Below are 19,635 nucleotides of genomic sequence, written 5' to 3'. Positions count from 1 at the left end.
GTTTGCAGCTTCGAGAACACTGTCCAACCATCTCGTCCTCTGTCGTCCCCTTCTCCTTGTGCCCTCCATCTTTCCCAACATCAGGGTCTTTTCCAGGGAGTCTTCTCTTCTCATGAGGTGGCCAAAGTATTGGAGCCTCAGCTTCAGGATCTGTCCTTCCAGTGAGCACTCAGGGCTGATTTCCTTCAGAATGGAGAGGTTTGATCTTCTTGCAGTCCATGGGACTCTCAAGAGTCTCCTCCAGCACCACAATTCAAAAGCATCAATTCTTCGGCAATCAGCCTTCTTTATGGTCCAGCTCTCACTTCCATACATCACTAGCGGGCCTCCGTAGACTGTGGTTATTTGTGGGTGCCCTCAGCTCCTTCTTCCCTCTGGGATCTGCAGATGATTTGAGGAAGGGACCAGGCTCTGGATTTGACAGCATCTCCTCCACTGGTGTCTCCCCCCAAATCTTCTGCAGGAGCCAGAGGACCAAGGAGAGTTTTTGCAATCTGTGTTGATCTTGGGGAAGAGGTTTTTGCGCTTCTCACATTGGGGACGGTGGGTCATTCAGATCAGAGGCAAGAGTATTTGTATTGTATACAGAAGGATTTAGGTTCCCAGTCTGGCTTCCTCGGGAAGGACATGGAAATATTTATATCTGAAACGCCTAACTGGTTAGATTCTGATGCAGCCTGAGGCGTTGTTAGGAGAGGAAGAGGTGAAGTTGGAATGTGAGCATGAAAGGCAAGAATTTGTCACTGCTGCTTTATTTTGCGGTGGTGCCTAATGAATATGAGTATCTGCTGCAAAAGGCTAATGGGCACAGATACCTCTGTCATCTCTTGCCCTTTTACTTACTAAAGAAGAGTTTGGTCTGACCCCTTAGCTCAGATTGAGCAGTTGTGAAATGGAGTGGTGGTTTACTAATTGTGGAGTGTGTTTAGTAATTAGTTCACTCAGCTTCACCTATGAGCAACCACAAAACAAATGATCGCATCTGTTTAACAGAGGCCTTGGAAAATGAAACATATTGGCCCCCTCAAGGTTAACTATCTATCTACTAACTGCAAATATAGATTATATTTCCTATCTGTTTTCAAGTTAATCTGGTCTGGCTTTAAAGCTCAGTAGAAAGACTTTTCTCCAAAAGTGGTTTTGTTCACTTCTACATGTGGGCAGCTGCGACACTGCATGATGGGTTATTTTGAGAATTCACCAGCTTCATAACATCTTTCTTAAAAGTAAAAATGTATATGATATTCTGAAAATGCTACACATTTAGCTACTCATGAGGCGTTTCAGTTTTGAATAAATTTCCCTAATGTAGATTTAATTAGCTTCAGAAACGTATGGAACATACATGGACACACTACTGGGACAGGGTAATTATACTGAATAAAGCGGTGAGTAAGCCATACATAGTTGTGTCAAGGCTAAACACCATAAATATGGATCACACATGTTCCTGGGATATTCAAAGTTTACAAAGTTTCTCTCAAAATGAGGAAACCCTAAACTCTGATAAGGAATGTCAGAGTTGTTTGCTATCTCACTTTTGGGTGCTGCTGTTGAATGTTTGTATTTCTTTTCCTTGCTGCCTATATATGGATAAAGATTTCGATAGGAAAAGGTAAGTTATACATTGTTGCATTTTGAAAGCTTAAATTTGTTTTGGTCATGGGAAAAGACATTTCAATAGAGTAGGAAGTCAGCACAATGGCCTAAGAAAGTAATATATGGTCCATGATAATAGCTGCATGAATTAAAGGTGGGGACAGACAAGAACAGCTGCAGATACGACTATCTCCTTAAGCATGAGGCAAGGGCAGGGAGGGAGGGAGGTGGAAGAGAGACATTCAGGAGGTCTTCCATTTTCCCTCTGCAGGCTTATCTTTGTAATTGTCTGTGGCCTTGATTCTTTTAGGTGGATTAAAAAATAACAAGGCTTTTTATTTAAAAAAAATTATTATAAACAGCTTGGCCAAAATTAAACCAGAATATAATCGTGTTAAATCTACAAATTTTAACAGATCATAATGTTAAAAGTTGCATCTCAATATAAAGAATTAGCAGGGAGTGCTCAGAGCTGCCCTCTTGCTAAGTTTGGCAACAATACCAATGCTAAAAAATGGGTTAAGTCACACCAAAGTCATGTTTTGGTTCTCCATCTTGATTCAAGATGGTGGCCAGTATCCAAACGTCAATGAAGAGTGCTGCCCACACCTCGGGGACCCTTGTTCCAAGTTTGGAGATGATATCTTGAGATGCATCCAAACTTATAGGGAACAAATGGACAAACCCCTTTCCAAAATATATAGTAGATGAAGTATGGGAGAATTTATTTTTAGATCAAAAATAAGTATGGCATGCCAAGTCCTATAAGTGGTGATAAGGGTTTGATGTGAGATGGGATGGGAGCAGGAACTGGAAGTTGGCTTGGACTCCTGGCTCCAGGAGATGCCACCTTATATCACTTGGAGAATCATACATTATGTCCATCAGATTAATTTTGTTTACTCATACTTTTACGACTTCTAACTGCTTATGCTCTGTTACTTGCTCTCAAAGCAAACAAGAACATTTTCATTTCACATGAACATAAACTGCTCTGCCCAGTTCAGTTCCTGCCCTTGTTTTTGGCAGGTTTTGAGCCCTTAATTGGCTCTACACTGGCAGAACACCTGTGTAAAATACATGCTCTGCAATGAGCAAAAGTTTTGAGTTTCCTTTTTAGGGTGGAGGCATGGGAGCAAGACATGAGAGTCTTCCAATAAAAAGGTAGGGAAGGAGTAAGCAGCAATAGGGGAAATGTCCTTCCTAGGTGATGTCTCTTACATAGCTGTAAATTAACATGCTTTGGTGGACAATCAGTACTCTTAAGAGGGTGCTGGAGTTTTCAGGTCTTTCAACCATTGAAGGGAATGCTGTGCAGAAGTGTTTGAAAATAAAGACCTGTTCATGTGCTAGACCTTGTTGTGAAGAGGGCAACCTCACCTGGCCCCTTGTTGGGGATCCCAGTTGCCTGGATAAGCCTATGTAGCTAGCTTCCCCCTTCATACATGTGTAAAGGTCAGACAGAGGGGTAGGCCTGGGTGGGTGTAGGAGATTGGTTCACAGTATTTGCCATTGTGCATTCCAATTTCAAAGACAGCAAACTCCATTAAGGAAACATGTTCAGTTGCTGATATCCTCAACTTTTTGTATTGAATCTCCAAAATTTGCATGCTATCTACAGTGGGTTTGAGGGAGGAGTAAGAACAATGTATTTTGCACTAAACATATTGGAGAAAAAGCCAGATCCTGAAATGATGGTGATGTTCTCTGTTCAAAGTTCTTGAGTTGGGGAGGTGAAGAGACAGCCTGTTCTGGACTGGGTTGCACTCCTCCGAAAGGTAGCTTGGTGCTCTTGAACACAATACTGTCCCTGGAGGTTCAGGTTTACAGAATCATAGAATTGTAGAGTTGGAAGGGTCCCTGAGGATCATATAGTCCAACCCCCTGCAGTGCAGAATTATGCAGCCATCCCATACGCAGATTGAACTTGCAACCTTGGCATTATCAGCACTACATTCTAACCCAGGCATAGGCAAAGTGGGCCCTCCAGATGTTTTGGGACTACAACTCCCACCGTCCCTAGCTAACAGGACTCAGTGGTCAGGGATGATGGGAGTTGTAGTCCCAAAACATCTGGAGGGCCGACTTTGCCTATGCCTGCTCTAACCAACTGAGCGATCCAGGCTGAAGTACACAAACTCTAGTGGTGAGTTGTTAAAGTTTCGAGATTACTTACCTCACACAGAGCTCTTCCACTTGGTCAAAAAAGAACCCTACCTGTGGAGAAAAGGCTTTTGGCTCAAAGACATAGTCTGTACATGCTCTCTGTTATTCAGCAATTATGTGACTAGAAAACCGTTAGTTAAGAAACCTGTTTATGTGAATTGGTCTAAGATATAGTATTGTTAGAAGCTAATTTCTTTCTTTCTTTCTTCACCCACAGGTGCTTGATTCTTCAACTCTTAGTTTTAGTACTCGAGTCAAATGGTTTGCTATCTGCTTTGCAAGTGGCATTGTGTGTTCCATTCTTGTAAGTAAAAACTTTGTAGAACATATGAAAAGCAACCTGGTTTCTTGGATCTCTGCTTATACTTCTTTTTATTTTCTGTTCTTAAACAAAAGATGCATAAAACTTCCTTGGGCAAGCAATAGTAAATCTCGATGTTCAGAAAGTGGTATAGCTCTCATGGCACTGTTTTGATTTCATTCTGAAATGAGATTGTATAATAGACTTCACCTCAAAATCCCCTTGTCCCTTTAATGCTGTTATAGCAGTACAGTATATGCATTTGAGACTAGCCACCTAGTCTCAAATGCATATACATGAAATTTCTACGTGCAGGGAGGTTTTTTTTAAATATATGTGAGAAAGCCATTCAAACATGGCGCTCCTTGTAAGGGTTGTGCATGACAGGGTATATATATGTTCATATACTGCTGTTCACTTGCATTTATTAATCACATTTACCTGTAAACATGAGCTCAGACCAATTTCAGATCTAACTCTTAAAATCAGTTGAGCAGTGACGGTGACAATTAAAATTATATTTAATTCATTTATATGCCACTTATATGCCAAAATGTCTTTACAATTAATAAAAATATCAGCATGAATATTTTAAAATATTCAACCATTTTTCATAAGCTGTCAGGGAAAGCCTTCAGAACTTAAAGCAAGCATAGAACGGAAACTATAGAAGGAGATGGCCGTTCCCTGTCAGAGATCTGCCAGATACAGTCTGGGTGTTCACACAGAAAAAGGGCTGCTTCACATCGTGGCTGTTCTCTATTTTGTAAACGAGGGCAAGCAGGACAAGGTTTCATTCTTGGATCATAAAGAATGGGGAGGCATTTATCTCATGGCCTGAAATTAAACAAGACTAGCCACATCATTTTTACCATTCTGAATGGAAGGTCCCTTGTAAGATCTAGGTTTCCTGGTGGCCTTATATTGAGAGACAACATGTACTGGGAAGTATTGTTGATTTGAAATATTATTTCAAATAATTCGTTTCTTACAGTCAGGAAGATGTGATTTACCGAAATGGCTTAAATTTGGGCTTCTGCCTTTTTAGTTGTACTTTGTAAGAAGAGTAATTGTATAAACTGATTGACTCATACATGCATTTCTATTAATTCCAGATATTTAAGTCTGTCACAGGTAAACACTTAGAGGCAGTTAATTAACATCAGTATATCTAGTTGCCAGCAGAGGGTAATATTAGAATGTGCTAGATGTTTGCTGCTGTGTTGATTTTGTGTTAGTATAATATTTAATACCTTACCACTCTGACATCACCACGCTTCTAAAGTTCGCAACTGGGCTTATTTTGTATAGGGGACAGCAATGCTTTGGCTCCCAGGCGCTGGCACAAAACTCTTTGCAGTGTTCTATACCTTAGGAAATATTGCTGCATTAGCCAGGTATGGACAGATTTATTTATTTAAAAGTTTTAATGAGATGTGTAGTTTTAAACTTCATTTGGAGAGAACTGCAAACCGAGAAAAACATTGTATATGGTACTTTTAAAAGAAAGGACATAATAAAAATTGAATCTCTTTGTAAAATGAAAACTGCCTTCCTGTGTTGCTGTCTGTTTATGTGTATTTGATGTGAGACCTTAAAAAAAAAAAGAGGATGCATCTTATCAGAAAATACTGATATTTCACAAAAGAAACTGGGGCACACCTGCCTATCTGAGTAGATGACTAGTATGCACACCACCCTTGTAAATAACCCCACAAAAATTACTAGCCTGCCAAATAAGTTGCTAGTTTGCAGGGGACTGGTAGCCTAAGGATCTAGACCTCTGCCCTCCTTCCAGCAGATGGCTCCATTTCTATGCTTTTACTAAGGAAGTTTCCCTCTTATAGGAGCCATGGGACAAAGGGCTCCATCCCCTCCTCACCAACCCCCCCACTCACCAGCATGCAGTTCCTTGTTGCGTGTGGCTACCAGGCAATCATTTACATGCAAAACTGATTACATACACATTTTTCCATGTACTTACATCTTCTTCAAGATTAAGTTGTTTGCTCCACCACCAATTTTGTCTGTCAAGAACTTCAATTCTGAAGTTTTGCGCTGCAAAAAGTCTACTCCTGTTCTTTCTCTGCTTTGTCCCAGTAAAACATGGGGGGGGGGGGTGTCTCTTTCCAGTATCCTTGGGAAAGATCATTAAATCCATCTGGATATTCTAGGAGTAATTAATCACAGGGCTACTTGCTGGTATTGCAGACATACTTCTTAAAAATTAGACAACATCCTTATGCTTTAAAGCAATGTTTTTATCTATAACACTGTACCCTTTTTTTTTGGTCTGCTAATATGACTTGCATCCGAACTTTTGGCAGTTTTTTAGAACTGGGTTAAAACTTGTAACTCTGTAATGCTCGAGTAATTTAAAACTGTGGTGATTTTAAGGAACAAGTAGAGTGCCAGTGCCACAAGGAGGCAGCTGCTTCATGAAATTCACAAACTAGCTGGATTGCAAGGTCTTCCTATATTCTTCCTATATTCTCAATGTAAATCAGTTCTCTCATTATGCTTTCAACACTAATAGAGGGGTATGGGATTTAAACTATAAACATTGCCGTTCAACAAACACACATGCTTCTTTGGTTCAGTTAATGGCAGGCATGCTTATTGTTTAATTTCTTGCAAACCAGTACTTGCTTCTTGATGGGCCCTGTGAAACAACTGAAAAAGATGTTTGAACCAACAAGATTAATTGTGACAATTGTTATGCTGGTAAGCTACATCTTTTCTGTATTTGAAAATAATGAAGCGTAATGTTGAGTTTCCCTGAGGGTATTCTGGCAGAGTCGGTATTTAAATTAGAACTTCATAACGTCACTGAGATGTTCCCTCCCTCCCCCCCAAAATTGTGTTATGTATAACATATCTGTTTTTAGGAGGAGTCAGAAAATGATATGATACAAGCAGACAATTGAAGATTGTGTTCAATTTTATCAAACTAATTTTGTCAGCAGAATAGGTAATTCAGGTTAGGTTATGACTGTGTTGTGAGCTTACATAATGTTTCGGTGGTATCTTTTGATTTTAAAATGAGAAAATGGAGGGAATGGGTACATAGTGCTTCTGGAAAGATACTAAATAAAACATTGAAACTGCCAAGAATGCACTAACTTTGGTAGATTTTCTACATTCCAGAGTTTTAGTGGGAGAATATTGCATAATTATGTATTGCTTAAGTATATACTGATATGATTCTCCTTTTCTCCAGTTGTGTTTTATCTGTACCCTATGTGCTGTGTTCTGGGTAAGTAATATTGTCTTCATGCCAACCTTTCTGGGTGTATTGGCACATTTGGAATTTTGAAAGTGCACCACCTCCTCTGTTTGTTCTTCTTCACCCTCCCTTGGTTTATTCCCCTCGCAACAAAAAGTGTAGTACACACATTTTGTGTTTCCAAGGGGTTTGGGTAAAAGTTTGATCTAGTGGAGTTAAAACGAACCTCATGAATTTGCATGGGTTCTCCAAAATCCTATCAAATTAAGCTTATATTGGTAGACTACACAATAAAAATTGCAAATCTGATATTTGCCAGCACCACGGAAACATTGATCCAATGCAGAAAAAACTTCATAATTTTAATTGGATGACAACAAAACTACCAATGAAAGACATAAAGCTTTTGTAGACACACAGGGAAAAAAGGAAATTTCTCAAGAGCACCATTACATCCAGGGGTGCCATACTGGTGACCTCTTACCAGATTTAATGTGTCATCAGCATAAATTAGTTTAATGTTGAAATCTGGGTCTGTAGGCTTTGCTGTGTCTAACTGAAGTTTGACAGGTCCTTGGATTTAGGGCTTGTGTAACCAGGCATCTGCAAATTCAGCCCTCCATATGTTGTGAGACTACAATTCCCATCATCCCTGACCACTGGTCCTGTTAGCTAGGGATGATGGGAGTTGTAGTCCCAAAACAGCTGGAGAGCCGAGTTTGGGGATGCCTGCTCTGACTCTCCAGACATGTCAGACTATGATTCCCATCACACCTAACCATTGTCCATGCTTGGTGGGGATAATGGGAATTGGAGTTCAACAATATCCAGAAAACCGTATGTCTCCCACTGCTGCTCTTAGTGTTTTTACTACTGATGTAATCCTGGCCACGTAGTGTTTACTTTCATTTTTTAATAAAAACATCTAGTTAACATAAAATTTTATATGGGGTAAGCCAGTCTAGTGAAAATATTTGCATATTTAATACTGCACTCCTATATAAGCTTGCTTGGGAATAAGTCCCATTGGCTTTGGCAAAAGTTAAAGGTAAAGGTACCCCTGCCCGTACGGGCCAGTCGTGTCCGACTCTAGGGTTGTGCGCCCATCTCACTTAAGAGGCCGGGGGCCAGTGCTGTCCGGAGACACTTCCGGGTCACGTGGCCAGCGTGACGAAGCTGCTCTGGCGAGCCAGCACCAGCGCAGCACACGGAAACGCCGTTTACCTTCCCGCTATAAAGCGGTACCTGTTTATCTACTTGCACTTAGGTGTGCTTTCGAACTGCTAGGTGGGCAGGAGCTGGGACCGAACGACGGGAGCTCACCCTGCCGCGGGGATTCGAACCACCGACCATGCGATCGGCAAGCCCTAGGCACTGAGGTTTTACCCACAGCGCCACCCGTGTCCCTACTTGCCAAAAGTTAATTCCTAATAAATATGCATACTTTGGGTTATGCCCTCTAATGGAAGTGTATAGCAATGCATTTTGTTCAAGTGTTTTAATCAGGGTTAATTTGCCATTGGAGCTTCTTGAGACTCATTTTAAATTTATTGATTTTAAAAACAGTGTCAACAAGCTCACCATATGTTCCTTATCTCTTTCTCTCTAGTGGGGCAAGAAAGGGCTAGCTCTGCTCTTCTGCATTCTGCAGTTCTTGGCAATGACCTGGTAAGTCATTATAAACATTTTTAACACTACTGTCATATAAAACTCAGCATGTAAGTACGGTATGTTATCTTGCAAGCTGTGCAATGTGATATTGCTGTCTTGATCCGTAGCCTTTTAAAAAAGTATCTCCTCTGCTTCAGAACTTACTGCAGGTATATAAAAAAAAGCAGAATTGATTTATCTCCCACCTGTTGCTTGGATTTTGAGGTCTGAGTAGGGCTATAGGAATAAATATGTATGTGTGCATATTAGTAGTTTTTTAACTGTGTTCTTGTGAGCTTTGAGATTTCTGTGAAAGTTACCAGAAGCTCCCCAATGAGATCAGGAATAATGAAAGCAAAAGCAGGGAAGTCCATTTTTTTGTAGGCATATACCATTGGAGGTCATCCAGTATTAGATGGGGGGAAATAGATTCCAAATTGTTTTTTCTGTAAGAGTTTTCTAAATTTAAATTTATTAAACTGCATGTAGGGGCGAAGATAGTGTCTTATTTTATTATAGCCTTGTTTAGTACCAGCCTGGTAGCCATGGGCAGCAAGGTATTTCATGCAGGTGAATGAGTGCATTAGTGCAAGGAGGACACTGTGTTCCATCCTACCTCCGTCAGACCCTAGCAAGCTAGTCACTTGTGCTTATTTTGAAGGCTGTTTTTGCTTCCTCTTGGACTACTTCGGTTCTGTGGCACTTGCATAAGGCCAGCTTGTGTACCATCTTGCAGGAGGCCGTGTAATTTGCTTGCAACAAAATCTGAAATGGAGAGTGGATTCAGGAATGCCTTGGCAGTACACCTAGTTCTTTCAAAAGCCCTCTTATTCTAAACTTACGTATAATCTGAATAGATAATCTAAAGGACTTATTGCAACAGGTTGACATTGTAGAAGGTGGAGTAAAGCAGGAAGAGTGAGCTAATGTTAACTTTTCCTCTTTCTCTTTCAGGTATAGTCTGTCGTATATCCCTTATGCACGGTGAGTCAGCTTGCTCTTTTGCCCTGCAAAAATAAGAGCCTTGCAGCTTTTAAAAACTGTTCTTGTGAGAAACTATTCTTCAGATTTTTTTTCTATGTAATCGTATCTAGCACATCTTACATCACTAAATATTTTACAATTGCTATCAAAAAGCAAATTTCCTGTTACACTCAACTTAACCTTGTACTGTGCATCTTCTTACGAAGTTGAGCTTCTAATATTCCCTTCCTTAAAGGGCAGAGGATTGTTTTGAAAGCAACACACTAGTTCTTGTGATGCCTAGTTGACAACCTGCCACCAAAGAACAGCTAATTGTGTGCGCTCTGTCTTGATACATGCTTACTTGAAAGTAAGTTCTGTTAAATTCAGTGGCGTTTATTCCTATGAAAGCATATTGCTCATCATGATATACTGCTCAAAATAAAACAGGGACAATTTCATGTAAGAATGTATTTATTGAAAGCATATTGAGGAAGATGATTCCTTTCTCAGACCATCAGTAACTAAGTAGCCTGGTTCACACAACATGGTAAGTCAAACTATAACTTGCTGGGACCATGTGAACTCCTGGAGAAATGCTCACAGGTGTTCTATCTCCTCCCTGGTCCTTTTTAGCTTTGCATTGAACTAAGCTAAAGTTTGGCTTAGCATGCTGTCCAAAACCAGATTTGTGGTTAAGGCATTTCTTTAATGACCACGAGATGTAGTCAAGGTTTGATTGTGTCATACAAACCAGATTTGTATCTGATTTCCTGGAGTTCATTTGGTAACTAGATGTTGTTATCACAATTGTTGTGAGTGTTATGATAATACATGTGGTTGATAAAATTAACATGCAGTATAGGCATACGAAACATGGTGAAATTATCTTTTTTTCTTTTCTTTTAAAGGGATGCAGTGATAAAATGTTTCACGTCCTGCCTAGGTTAAAGTGAACTGAGAAGAAATCTGCAATATTTTTGGAAGCCAACTACATTTCTCCCAAGTTTACTTGGATTGTTTCAGCGCCTGAAATGGTGAAATCCACCTTCCACAATAGATTAAATTGTGTTTGCAAAATAATCTTTTAAAAACACACAACACTGGCACATCAGGAAACCTTTAAATATTTGTTCTTAAAATATTTGGTAATGTCGGAGTCTTAAAACTGTTGCATCAGGTTTGGCTAACATAATTTAATCTCAAAACTAGATCAAAGTAGTCTTTGGATTTCAGGTAAAAGGCATGTAAATACTTTTGTCTAAAATTTGCTATTTATCGTACCATTTGTGCATTATTGTTACATGCTTTTCCCAAAGAATTTTTAAATTATTGTAAAATGAAGTATTTGCCAAATTTATAGCTAATGGGGCTTTTTTTGAAAAGTTAAAGTATGCGTTAGCCTGGAAAGACTGTAAATGTGTAAGGCTGTTTTAAATGCTTGAACTTCTTGTTAAGCTTATATTTTAAATGCCAACTTTTTGTACTGTGATACTTAAAATACACTTGACTAAAAGTGCTTATGAGTAATATATTAAATCATTGACTACAAAATAAATATACTTTAAAAATATGCACTCTTGAATTGAAGATCTACCTGTTTTGTAGAATAATTTCACTTGGATATTACTGGGTTGGTTCACATCCCATGCCAAACCATTATATAGTAGATCCTTGGGCTCATGCATTCCCTTCACACATTCAGTTACATACTTCCTGTTTACGTCTTCTTCTTCTTTGGTGATCACTCGTAGCTGGGTAAGATTGTCTTCCATTAACATGGTCTTAACAGTGAGTACGCTGTAGTTTGCAGGGGACTGAATGTGTAACATGTTATGGAAGTGGAGAACACAGTTGGTAGATGAAGGATATAGACATGCACACGGAGGGTATATAAACATTGCTGCAAATGTGTATTGTGTGCTGCTTAAAGTCAGGAAACGTAAGTCATATGTAGGATTTATTTGAATAAAGTATTAAAGATGGATTGTGGTGTATCTTAGTAATGCTAAATAAAGTGACAATTTCCAGCATTAACATGCAACATTAAAAACTACTTTAAGAGCTAATAAAAGCTTTAGAATTCAAGAAAAACACCATATTTGATGTTTAGACACCATGTAATTTTGGCATCGTGCAAATTGCCAAGGGGAAGAAAGGGTTCTACACCCAATTTTGCTAGGTTGGCTATTTATACAAGCCTTGTATAGTGGGGTGAAAAGTTAAATAGCATTCATGTTTTTACTTGCTAAATAAAAAAACCTCTCCCAAGTAGAGGAGGGGATAGATAATACTTATCGTTCAGTGTAAGGCGGCTTTAAAAATGGATGTCATAGATGTGTGGAAGGGTGTGAGTACATAGTGTGTTTTGTTCAGCTTCTTTGCATATCATGTTAGTGTATTGGGGGCCCTGTGTGGGTGTGCTACTGGTTTGCTAATTCCATGTACAAATGGGATGAGATCTGGGTTACAAGCCAAGCTTTATGTTGACAAAGATGGGGAGTTAAGCTGTTGCTGCTTTCTCTCCCAAAGTCTACTGAACCTTAAAACTATGGAGACTTACTGTGCCTGCAATCCCTTTTGGATCTGAATCTTCAAGGTGATCTTATGCCTATAGCATCCTACCTGCTCATTAGACACCTTTGTTATTTTTTCTTCCCCAACTGCGCTTTTGGGACATTGGTGATGGGCTCCGTGCAGAACATCCGCGAACAAGTAGCTGCTCTTGTATCAACTCAACCTCTGATATAGCCTGACATTAATTCTGCGCGCAATAGACCAGACGGGGCATAACGGGGAGAGACGATATATATGTGTGTGTTTTAAGGAGAGCCAAACTACAGGCGCGCAAAGTTGTGTTCTTGGAGGCGCAAGACGGGCCTCGGCTGCCCGATGCCGCCCCCCCGTCGGCGCTCGCGGGACTTTCTCTTTCCGCCTGATAGGGGGCGGCTGCCCGCCCGCCTGCCCGTCCGCAGCCACGGCGCCCGGCTCGCTGGCCGGCCTCCGCCGAAGCCCTCGCCTCTTCTCCCCCCGCCCGGCCCTCTCGGCTCCTCCTCTCGCCTCCAACCAGCCGCGACCGCCGCGTGCCTCATTCATCCGCAGTGCCAGAGAGCGACGTTCGCCGCGCGGCCGGGCTCGTTCGCGGAAGCTGCCGGCAAGCCCCGGCTGAGGGCGAGAGGCTGGCCGCCGCCTCCTTCTCTGAGGCGAAGATGTCGAGCTGAACTACAACACACAGGAGGAGGAGGAGGGAAGGGGCTCCCGCCGGCGGCCGCGCCATGTCCCTGCCTCCTATCGCGCCACCACCTGCTGCCGCCCCCCGACTCCAGCTCCGGAATGCGCAGCAGCCGAGCCCGGGCGCTCCCAAAAAGGCGCCGGCGCTCCCCCTCGCGCCAGCCAAGCCCCCTCGGAAAGGTCGCGGCGGCGGGGCCCCTGCGGAGCGCCCTGGCGGCGGCGGCGGCGCCTTCTCGAGCTCTTGGCCCAGCGCTTCTCTCCCGAGGCAGCTGCCGCGCAACAGAGGCGCCCCGCCGCTGGCCGCCAGGAACCCGCCCGCCGCAGCCGCCCCGGCCGCGGGGGCGCCTCCGTCTCCGGCGTCGCGAGGCCGCTCGGTGGCGGGGCCGCCGGGCCCGGGCGCGCGCTCCTGCGAGAGCCTTTGCGCGGCGGGGCGCGGGGAGGCCGCGCTGCGCTTCTCGCTCAGCCTGCCTCCCGAGGCGATCCGGGTGCTGCAGCGCCGGAGCCTGGAGAAGCAGCAGCAACAGCAGCGGCGGCCACGCGGGAGGACGCCCCGCTCCGCCTCCCCGGACGCCGCGAAGCGCCCCCTGGCTGGGTGCTCGGCCGGCGGCGGCGGCGGCGGGGACTTGCGCGCCCTGCTGCAGGTGTCGCTGCTCAACGAGCGCCACCGCTACGACGACGTGGAGTACGAGGAGGAGGCCGACGGCGAAGGGGCGGCCGGCGTCCCCGGAGCGTGCGCGGCCGACGAAGGGCTGGTGCGCAAGTGCACCGAGTGGCTCCGCGGCGTCGAGAGCGCCGCTGCCCGCGACCGCGCCGACAAGCTGGACACGCTGCCGCACTTGGGCACCCTGTGAGCGGCCGGCCAGGGGCTCGGCCAAGAAGCAGGCAGACCCGAGCCCGCCGTTTTCTTCCTCAGGGTGGTGTCGTAGTTGGTTCTTCGTCGCCAAAGGTCGCCTTCCCACATCACCTGTTGTTGACTGTGAACGGATTTCCTCCTCTGTCGGCAGAAAGCTCTTCCACCGGCCTGGCTAGTGACTGTGTGTGTGTGTGTGTGTGTGTGTGTGTGTTTGTGTGTTTTCTGAAAAATAACATAACACGTTGCGTTCGGCTGAGCTTCCAAGATCAACCACGCCTCTGTCTGTTATAAGAATTGCTTTCATCTCGACCCTTTTTCAATGGATTACGGCAGCTCAGACGAACAATTCATCTCTGTGCACATAGTGCGTGGAAGGAAATGTGCTTAATCGCCCCCTACACCCTTTTGAGCATGAGAGGTGCCTCTGTCTTGGGCACCCTGCGCTAGGAATCTGTTCCACATTTCTTTGGGGCTGTTGTTGCTCAAAATCTTAATCGAAAAAGACAGTTTTTCTGATGATCTTATGGAAAACCAATCCTTTGTGTTGTTTTTGGCTGGAATAATAGAGACAATAGCTTTAAAGTGATGGGGAACGAAGTTCAGCCTCTCCGTGTATAGATTTTACTGTGGCCAAATGTAAATGTTAAACTTTTTCATGGTTGTGTTTAACTTATTATGGTAACATAGCAATGTGTTTTTATTTTTGTAGCCTGTGAAAAGAACCGAGTGCACAGAGACAGCTGAATATTTTTTTGTCACACTTTATAAAAGCATAATTCGCAGCCTGAGGTCCAGGAGAAGGTAAGGAATCTTGTTAGTTTCTCCACTTTTTCCTCCCTGTTCCTGAGACTGCGAAGTTTAGGAAAGAGCTTTTGTGCTACATGACTAAGTGCAGGTGACTCCAAAGAAAGAGGCTGTGTACAGTACAAAAACTTGGCACAAACTTCAGTACTAACAAACTTTTTTAAAAAGTACATTGTAAATGAATAGCACAGTGATTTTGTAAATTTGTAATATTTCTATTTATTTGAATAAACAGTTAAAATTGGTGAGGAAGCATATTTTGCCTGTTTATTCTGCTACTCCACAGTTATGGGGTGGGACGGGAAATAAAGGCTATACTGTTGAACAATCCTGTATTTTTAAGTGCTGTTATTTCAATGGGTGAGATTTAAGCATATAAAGCTCTCTCAGTTGAAATGGATAGGGCTGCAAATTGTTTTGCTTTGAGTGAATTTTTTAAAAGAATTGCTGTTCTATAAAATAAATCCAGCAGATTGGTAATCTCACACTGGAATGAAAACTAGGTCTTTGAGATCATTGTGCATAAAGGAGCCAGGGAGGCAAGATAAAAAGCAACGGCTCTGCAGCAAAATTGAGTTTTCTAGGAACTCATAAGTGAGAGCTGCATATTTAGCGCTTCCGTATTTGTGTTGTGTACCTGTCTTTTAAGAGAACTGATAGAAACAAACATCTATTTTGACCCTAAAGGATAAACAAACCCTCTTTTCTTGCTAATCGTTAACAAACTTTCATATGGAGCAAAACAATAGCACAGAGTTATAAACAAGATAGTAGTCAACACTAGTCCCAGACAGAGTACATACACTCATTGAAGTTAATAGGCTTAGGTTTAGTAGGGAGAATTCATATCTGCTAAGGCAATTGTTCCATCAGGGCAAGCATTTCCCCCTTCTCCCACCATGTACTTTTCTGGGGGTTCTCCCTATTTCTCCTTGCAAGGGGCTCATGGGGAGGAGAGCCCCCTTGTGCAAGCAGAAGTCTCTACATAGGGCTTCCATGGAAGGGACTTGTTAGTTGAATCTTTCCCTTAATGTCAGTGGATCTACTGTGAGTAGGGCTTTGTTGAAATTCAGGGTAAGTTTTACTCAAAGCAGACCCATTGAAATTAATGAACACCGATTCTATGATTCTACTTGAGTTAGGTTCGTTCATTTCAATAGGTCTGCTCTTTGTTGAATTCTACCCAGAGTCCCTCAGCTGGAGTTGGTGCATAAAGATTACCCAAATAAAGGCAGCAACCAGCATTCTGAGAGTGGGGGAGGCCTGAACATGTTTTTTTTCTCCTGACATGATTCAGCGTCTAACTAAATACATCTTTGTGGCTTTAGTTTTGTGTGCTGGTTTTATGCTTATTTTAAAATACAAAGAACACATTCATTGGAAGGTTTTTAAATGCAACGGGCAATGAATTTCTCCAGAACATTGATGCCAGCCGCAAGTGAAATGCTTTAGACCAGGGGTCATTTCATACATTATCTGAACAGCATGGGAGCTGCTTGAATGTGGCAGAATCCCACGCTGCTCTCAGCACTTAGAACGGAAACAGCAACTGATGGGGATTCTCTCTGCTTCCCCTGCCAGCCTTGTCCAGCCCATAATGTTCTTTCTAACAGATGTTACCAGGATAGTATGGGCCTAAGGAGGCAGTAGCTGCCATGTGACTCAGGTGGCACATGGAACCACTGTCTTATGAATCACATCTATAGCTTGGAGAGAGAGAGAGAAAATGAGAATTATTTGGCAGTGTCTCCCTGATAGGCAGTTTGGGATGGAATGGTGTGCGGGCAGAAATCGCTGTAATGTCCGGGGAAATCTGGACTTACGGCAACCAATGTCAGAAGCCTAGATTTTTGTGAATTTCCTTAAAGCTAGCTCCAAAACTTAAAAAAAAAAGCTCAACAACTGTCGGATTTTCACTTTTTGAAATATGGCAACTCTAGAGTTATGCTCCAAGTCTCATCAAAGGTAGCTGCTTCAGTATGGGATTATCAGCAGCCAGCCAGAGTAAACAGAACTGTTCACATTTCCCAGCCCCATATATATGGAGCATTTGGCCCCCTAGATGTTGCTGAACTACAACTTCCAGCAAGCATGGTCAATGGCCAAGGATGATGGGAGTTGTAGTTTACCAACATCTGGAGGGCCAAAGTTTCCCCACATCTGCCCTATAATGAGCTCTGAAGTCTTAAGGAGAGGGAAGAGACATCAGAGCTGTGATTCTGAGAAATCCTAATACTGCTTTTTTCCTTCTACAGTACCTCATTTTGTTCTTGCATAGTGTGCTATGATGTATAGTAGGTGACCTGTGGCCTTCTAGATGTCATTGGACTCCAACTCCCATCATCCCTGGCAATTGGCCATGCTGACTGGGGCTTCTTTCGTTATTTCTTTTGTTCTGTGACTTCTAGGTCCAGGGTTGGTTTTTTTGTCCTGCCCCACTTTCTCACAGTTTACTGCTGCATTGGAAGAAATGCCAATCCACAGAAACCCCAATTGACGCTTGCTTCAATTCGGTAGTAAACAGAGGGAAAGTGGCAGGACAAAAGAAAGACTTCCCAGACCTGTGCCTAGAAATCATGGCCTAAATGGAAGCACAAATGAGCCCTGAATCTCCTGCCCCTTTCCTTCTTTTTAAACTTCTTAAACTTCTTTTTAAAAAGTGGCTTTTCAGACAGCAGCTGTCTGTCAACTTGTATGTGCAAATTAGCATGTACAGTATTTGTGTCAGGGGCCTATGTCCTGAGTCCTTTCAAGTACCCATCAACACCCCTGCTGCGTACATTTGCACATCTGGGCTGGCTTTTCTCTGGATGACTAGCATCCAATGGTGATTTGCATTTTTATATAACCTCACACCATGTCTTTCAATAGTCAGAGTGTCAACAAGTGATGAGTGTTTGTATTAAGTATTGTTGATCCATGTATGTACTGTTAAAATTATTTATATATCAGTTTGTGGTTTTTATATATTTGAGCCATTAAAAATTGTATTTTCAGGCTTTGTGTGTTAAAATTATATCTTATGTAAATACTTTTTTTTCACTTAGGCAGAAATCCTGCACATACTTATTGGAGTTTAAATCTAAGTAAGCAATCATAGGATCAGTGGTGGACTTTGGTAATGTTTGGTAATACAGCGCCCTGAGTGAGGCCAGAATTTGCCTGCTCCCACCCCATGGATCTTCTCAATTACAGATCTTCCTAATATTGCACCCCTCAACTCCTGGGGGCTTACAGAAAAGGGATGGAGAAGTCATTTATGTGCTGGGCACAGAGAAGAGGGTTCCTCTGCTTTAGCAACCTGCTTGGTTGCGCAGTGGGAGACTAGAGGGCTAAATCCCTTCTCTGCCAACCCACTTTCTTGCCTGCATAAAATTATTGGGTCATCTATGCTCCCAGGCTAGTGTTTAAATTAGGATTGGAGAACCTTTAATTTTTCAGATGCAGCTGGACTACAACTCCCATCATCCCTGACCATTTACCATGTTGGCTGGGACTGTTAGGATTCAGAGTCCAGCAGCATCCAGGGAATCTAAGTAGCCTTACTTGCAAGCAAGTTCCATTAACATCAATGAGATTAATTCCAAATAAAGTTGTTTCATATTATGCGGAAGTGAATTGAAATATACCCACCTGATGTGTTTAGGAGACAAGGCATTTATTTGCCAACAAAAATTATTCAAATCTCATGAAAATATTGTGCAGTTAGCTTTCAGAACCAGGATCAAAAAGTTCTAAAATAATATTAAGTAGGTAGATGGACCCTTTTGCTCAGATCCCTACCAACAGATATCAGCATCAGAACAGAGGTGGTCGTTTTTGGAGAAATGCTCTTACAATACAGTATTGTTCTTCTATGCAACTTTATTTTTGGGATCTCAAAGCTAGCTTTCACTTTTTATTTACTTCGGTTGGAATATTTGTTGCATTCCATCAGACACAATGGGATGCTGTGATTTGTTCCCTTTGGAGCGCCATGGAAGCACGTCCATAACAAGGGCAACCATCTTGCAGCAAGATGCCTTTCTTGCAGACATGCTTTCTTGTACTTGTTGCCAGATTTGCTCTTTGTACACAGTGCAGAACTAGCTGTGTTTCCACTCTGAACTTCCTAAAAAACTCACCCATCATCACTCTACTTTTCAAAGCGCCTGGTTGCAGCTGTCCTAAACGTCGGTTAATGCCTACGATACATAGGTATGTTACCCTAGCCAGTTCCACTGTGCCTGGCTGCGAAAGAAGAGCCTTTGGTCACAAATGAAAATGTTTGACCTCGCACTTCTTCATCTTTCTGTCTCGGACCGGCCAAGAGAACCTGCGGCTCCCCATTTGTTGAACTATAACTCCCATCAGTCCCAGCCAGCACGGTCCGTAGTCAGGGATGATGGGACTTGTAGTCCAGCAACCTCGGGAAGCCCCCTCACATTAGCCGCCCCGAGTTTAACGCATTCCAGTGGCGGCATGAATATTCATGGTGGGATATCTCGCCTTTTCTTTACCAGCGCTTGTTTCATGGGCCCCGTTTCACGGCGAAGCACTACTGTGGGAGAAGTGAGCGCGGGAAAGAGGCAGGGTCGGCGTCCGGCGCCGAGGGCGCGCTTCTCGCCGGCGAGGGCGGTGCCGAAAGCGGACGCCGCTGCGAAGCCCGGCGCGCCTCTGCCTCGCGGGGCTCCGGGGAGAGCCTGGAAGCCGCGTCCCGCGCTTGTCGCCTCGCGCGGTAAGTTGGCGCGGGGCGGGAGGGTCTCCTGCCAGAGGCCTCTGCGGGCGGAGCGAGAGTCTCTCTGGTTCTGGGACTCGGGCAATTGGAGGGTTCCCTTGCCCCCGAGAAATGAAGCCCCTTGC

At 43.2% G+C, this 19,635-nt stretch overlaps 3 protein-coding genes across 8 annotated transcripts in view; all 3 read left to right on the top strand.

Moving 5' to 3' along the window:
- The first annotated feature begins 3,709 nt into the window (after positions 1 to 3,709).
- Positions 3,710 to 11,478, top strand: SFT2D1 (SFT2 domain containing 1). 2 transcript variants are annotated; one of them, XM_080998619.1, is made up of 7 exons: positions 3,723 to 4,069; positions 5,378 to 5,463; positions 6,709 to 6,790; positions 7,287 to 7,322; positions 8,902 to 8,960; positions 9,897 to 9,926; positions 10,817 to 11,478. In XM_080998619.1, exons 2-7 carry the CDS (start codon positions 5,387 to 5,389, stop codon positions 10,854 to 10,856), a joined length of 324 nt encoding a protein of 107 aa, XP_080854745.1. In that variant the 5' UTR covers positions 3,723 to 4,069; positions 5,378 to 5,386; the 3' UTR covers positions 10,857 to 11,478. The 2 variants fall into 2 exon arrangements, with proteins under 2 accessions (XP_080854746.1, XP_080854745.1); XM_080998620.1 differs by lacking the exon at positions 5,378 to 5,463 and having other exon boundaries at positions 3,710 to 4,069.
- Positions 11,479 to 11,627: 149 nt separating this feature from the next.
- Positions 11,628 to 17,791, top strand: PRR18 (proline rich 18). The gene has a single exon (XM_080998618.1). The coding sequence runs from the start codon at positions 13,181 to 13,183 to the stop codon at positions 13,985 to 13,987; it is 807 nt and encodes a 268-aa protein (XP_080854744.1). The 5' UTR covers positions 11,628 to 13,180; the 3' UTR covers positions 13,988 to 17,791.
- A 1,324-nt stretch (positions 17,792 to 19,115) lies between these two features.
- The window catches only part of LOC308474436 (uncharacterized protein), a 49,613-nt gene continuing 49,093 nt past the window's right edge, over positions 19,116 to 19,635 (top strand). For 2 of the 5 annotated variants that reach the window (XM_081000702.1, XM_081000698.1), the window contains exon 1: positions 19,116 to 19,510. The gene's annotated coding sequence lies outside the window, so the exon portion shown is untranslated. The remainder of the gene's footprint in view (positions 19,511 to 19,635) is intronic. The other 3 variants (XM_081000700.1, XM_081000701.1, XM_081000699.1) reach the window with 3 other exon arrangements.

Source organism: Podarcis pityusensis, assembly GCF_964106645.2.
Source record: "Podarcis pityusensis genome assembly, chromosome: 3".
In the NCBI taxonomy this organism is placed as follows: Eukaryota; Metazoa; Chordata; class Lepidosauria; order Squamata; family Lacertidae; genus Podarcis; species Podarcis pityusensis.
This window is presented reverse-complemented; position numbering and strand designations above follow the sequence as displayed.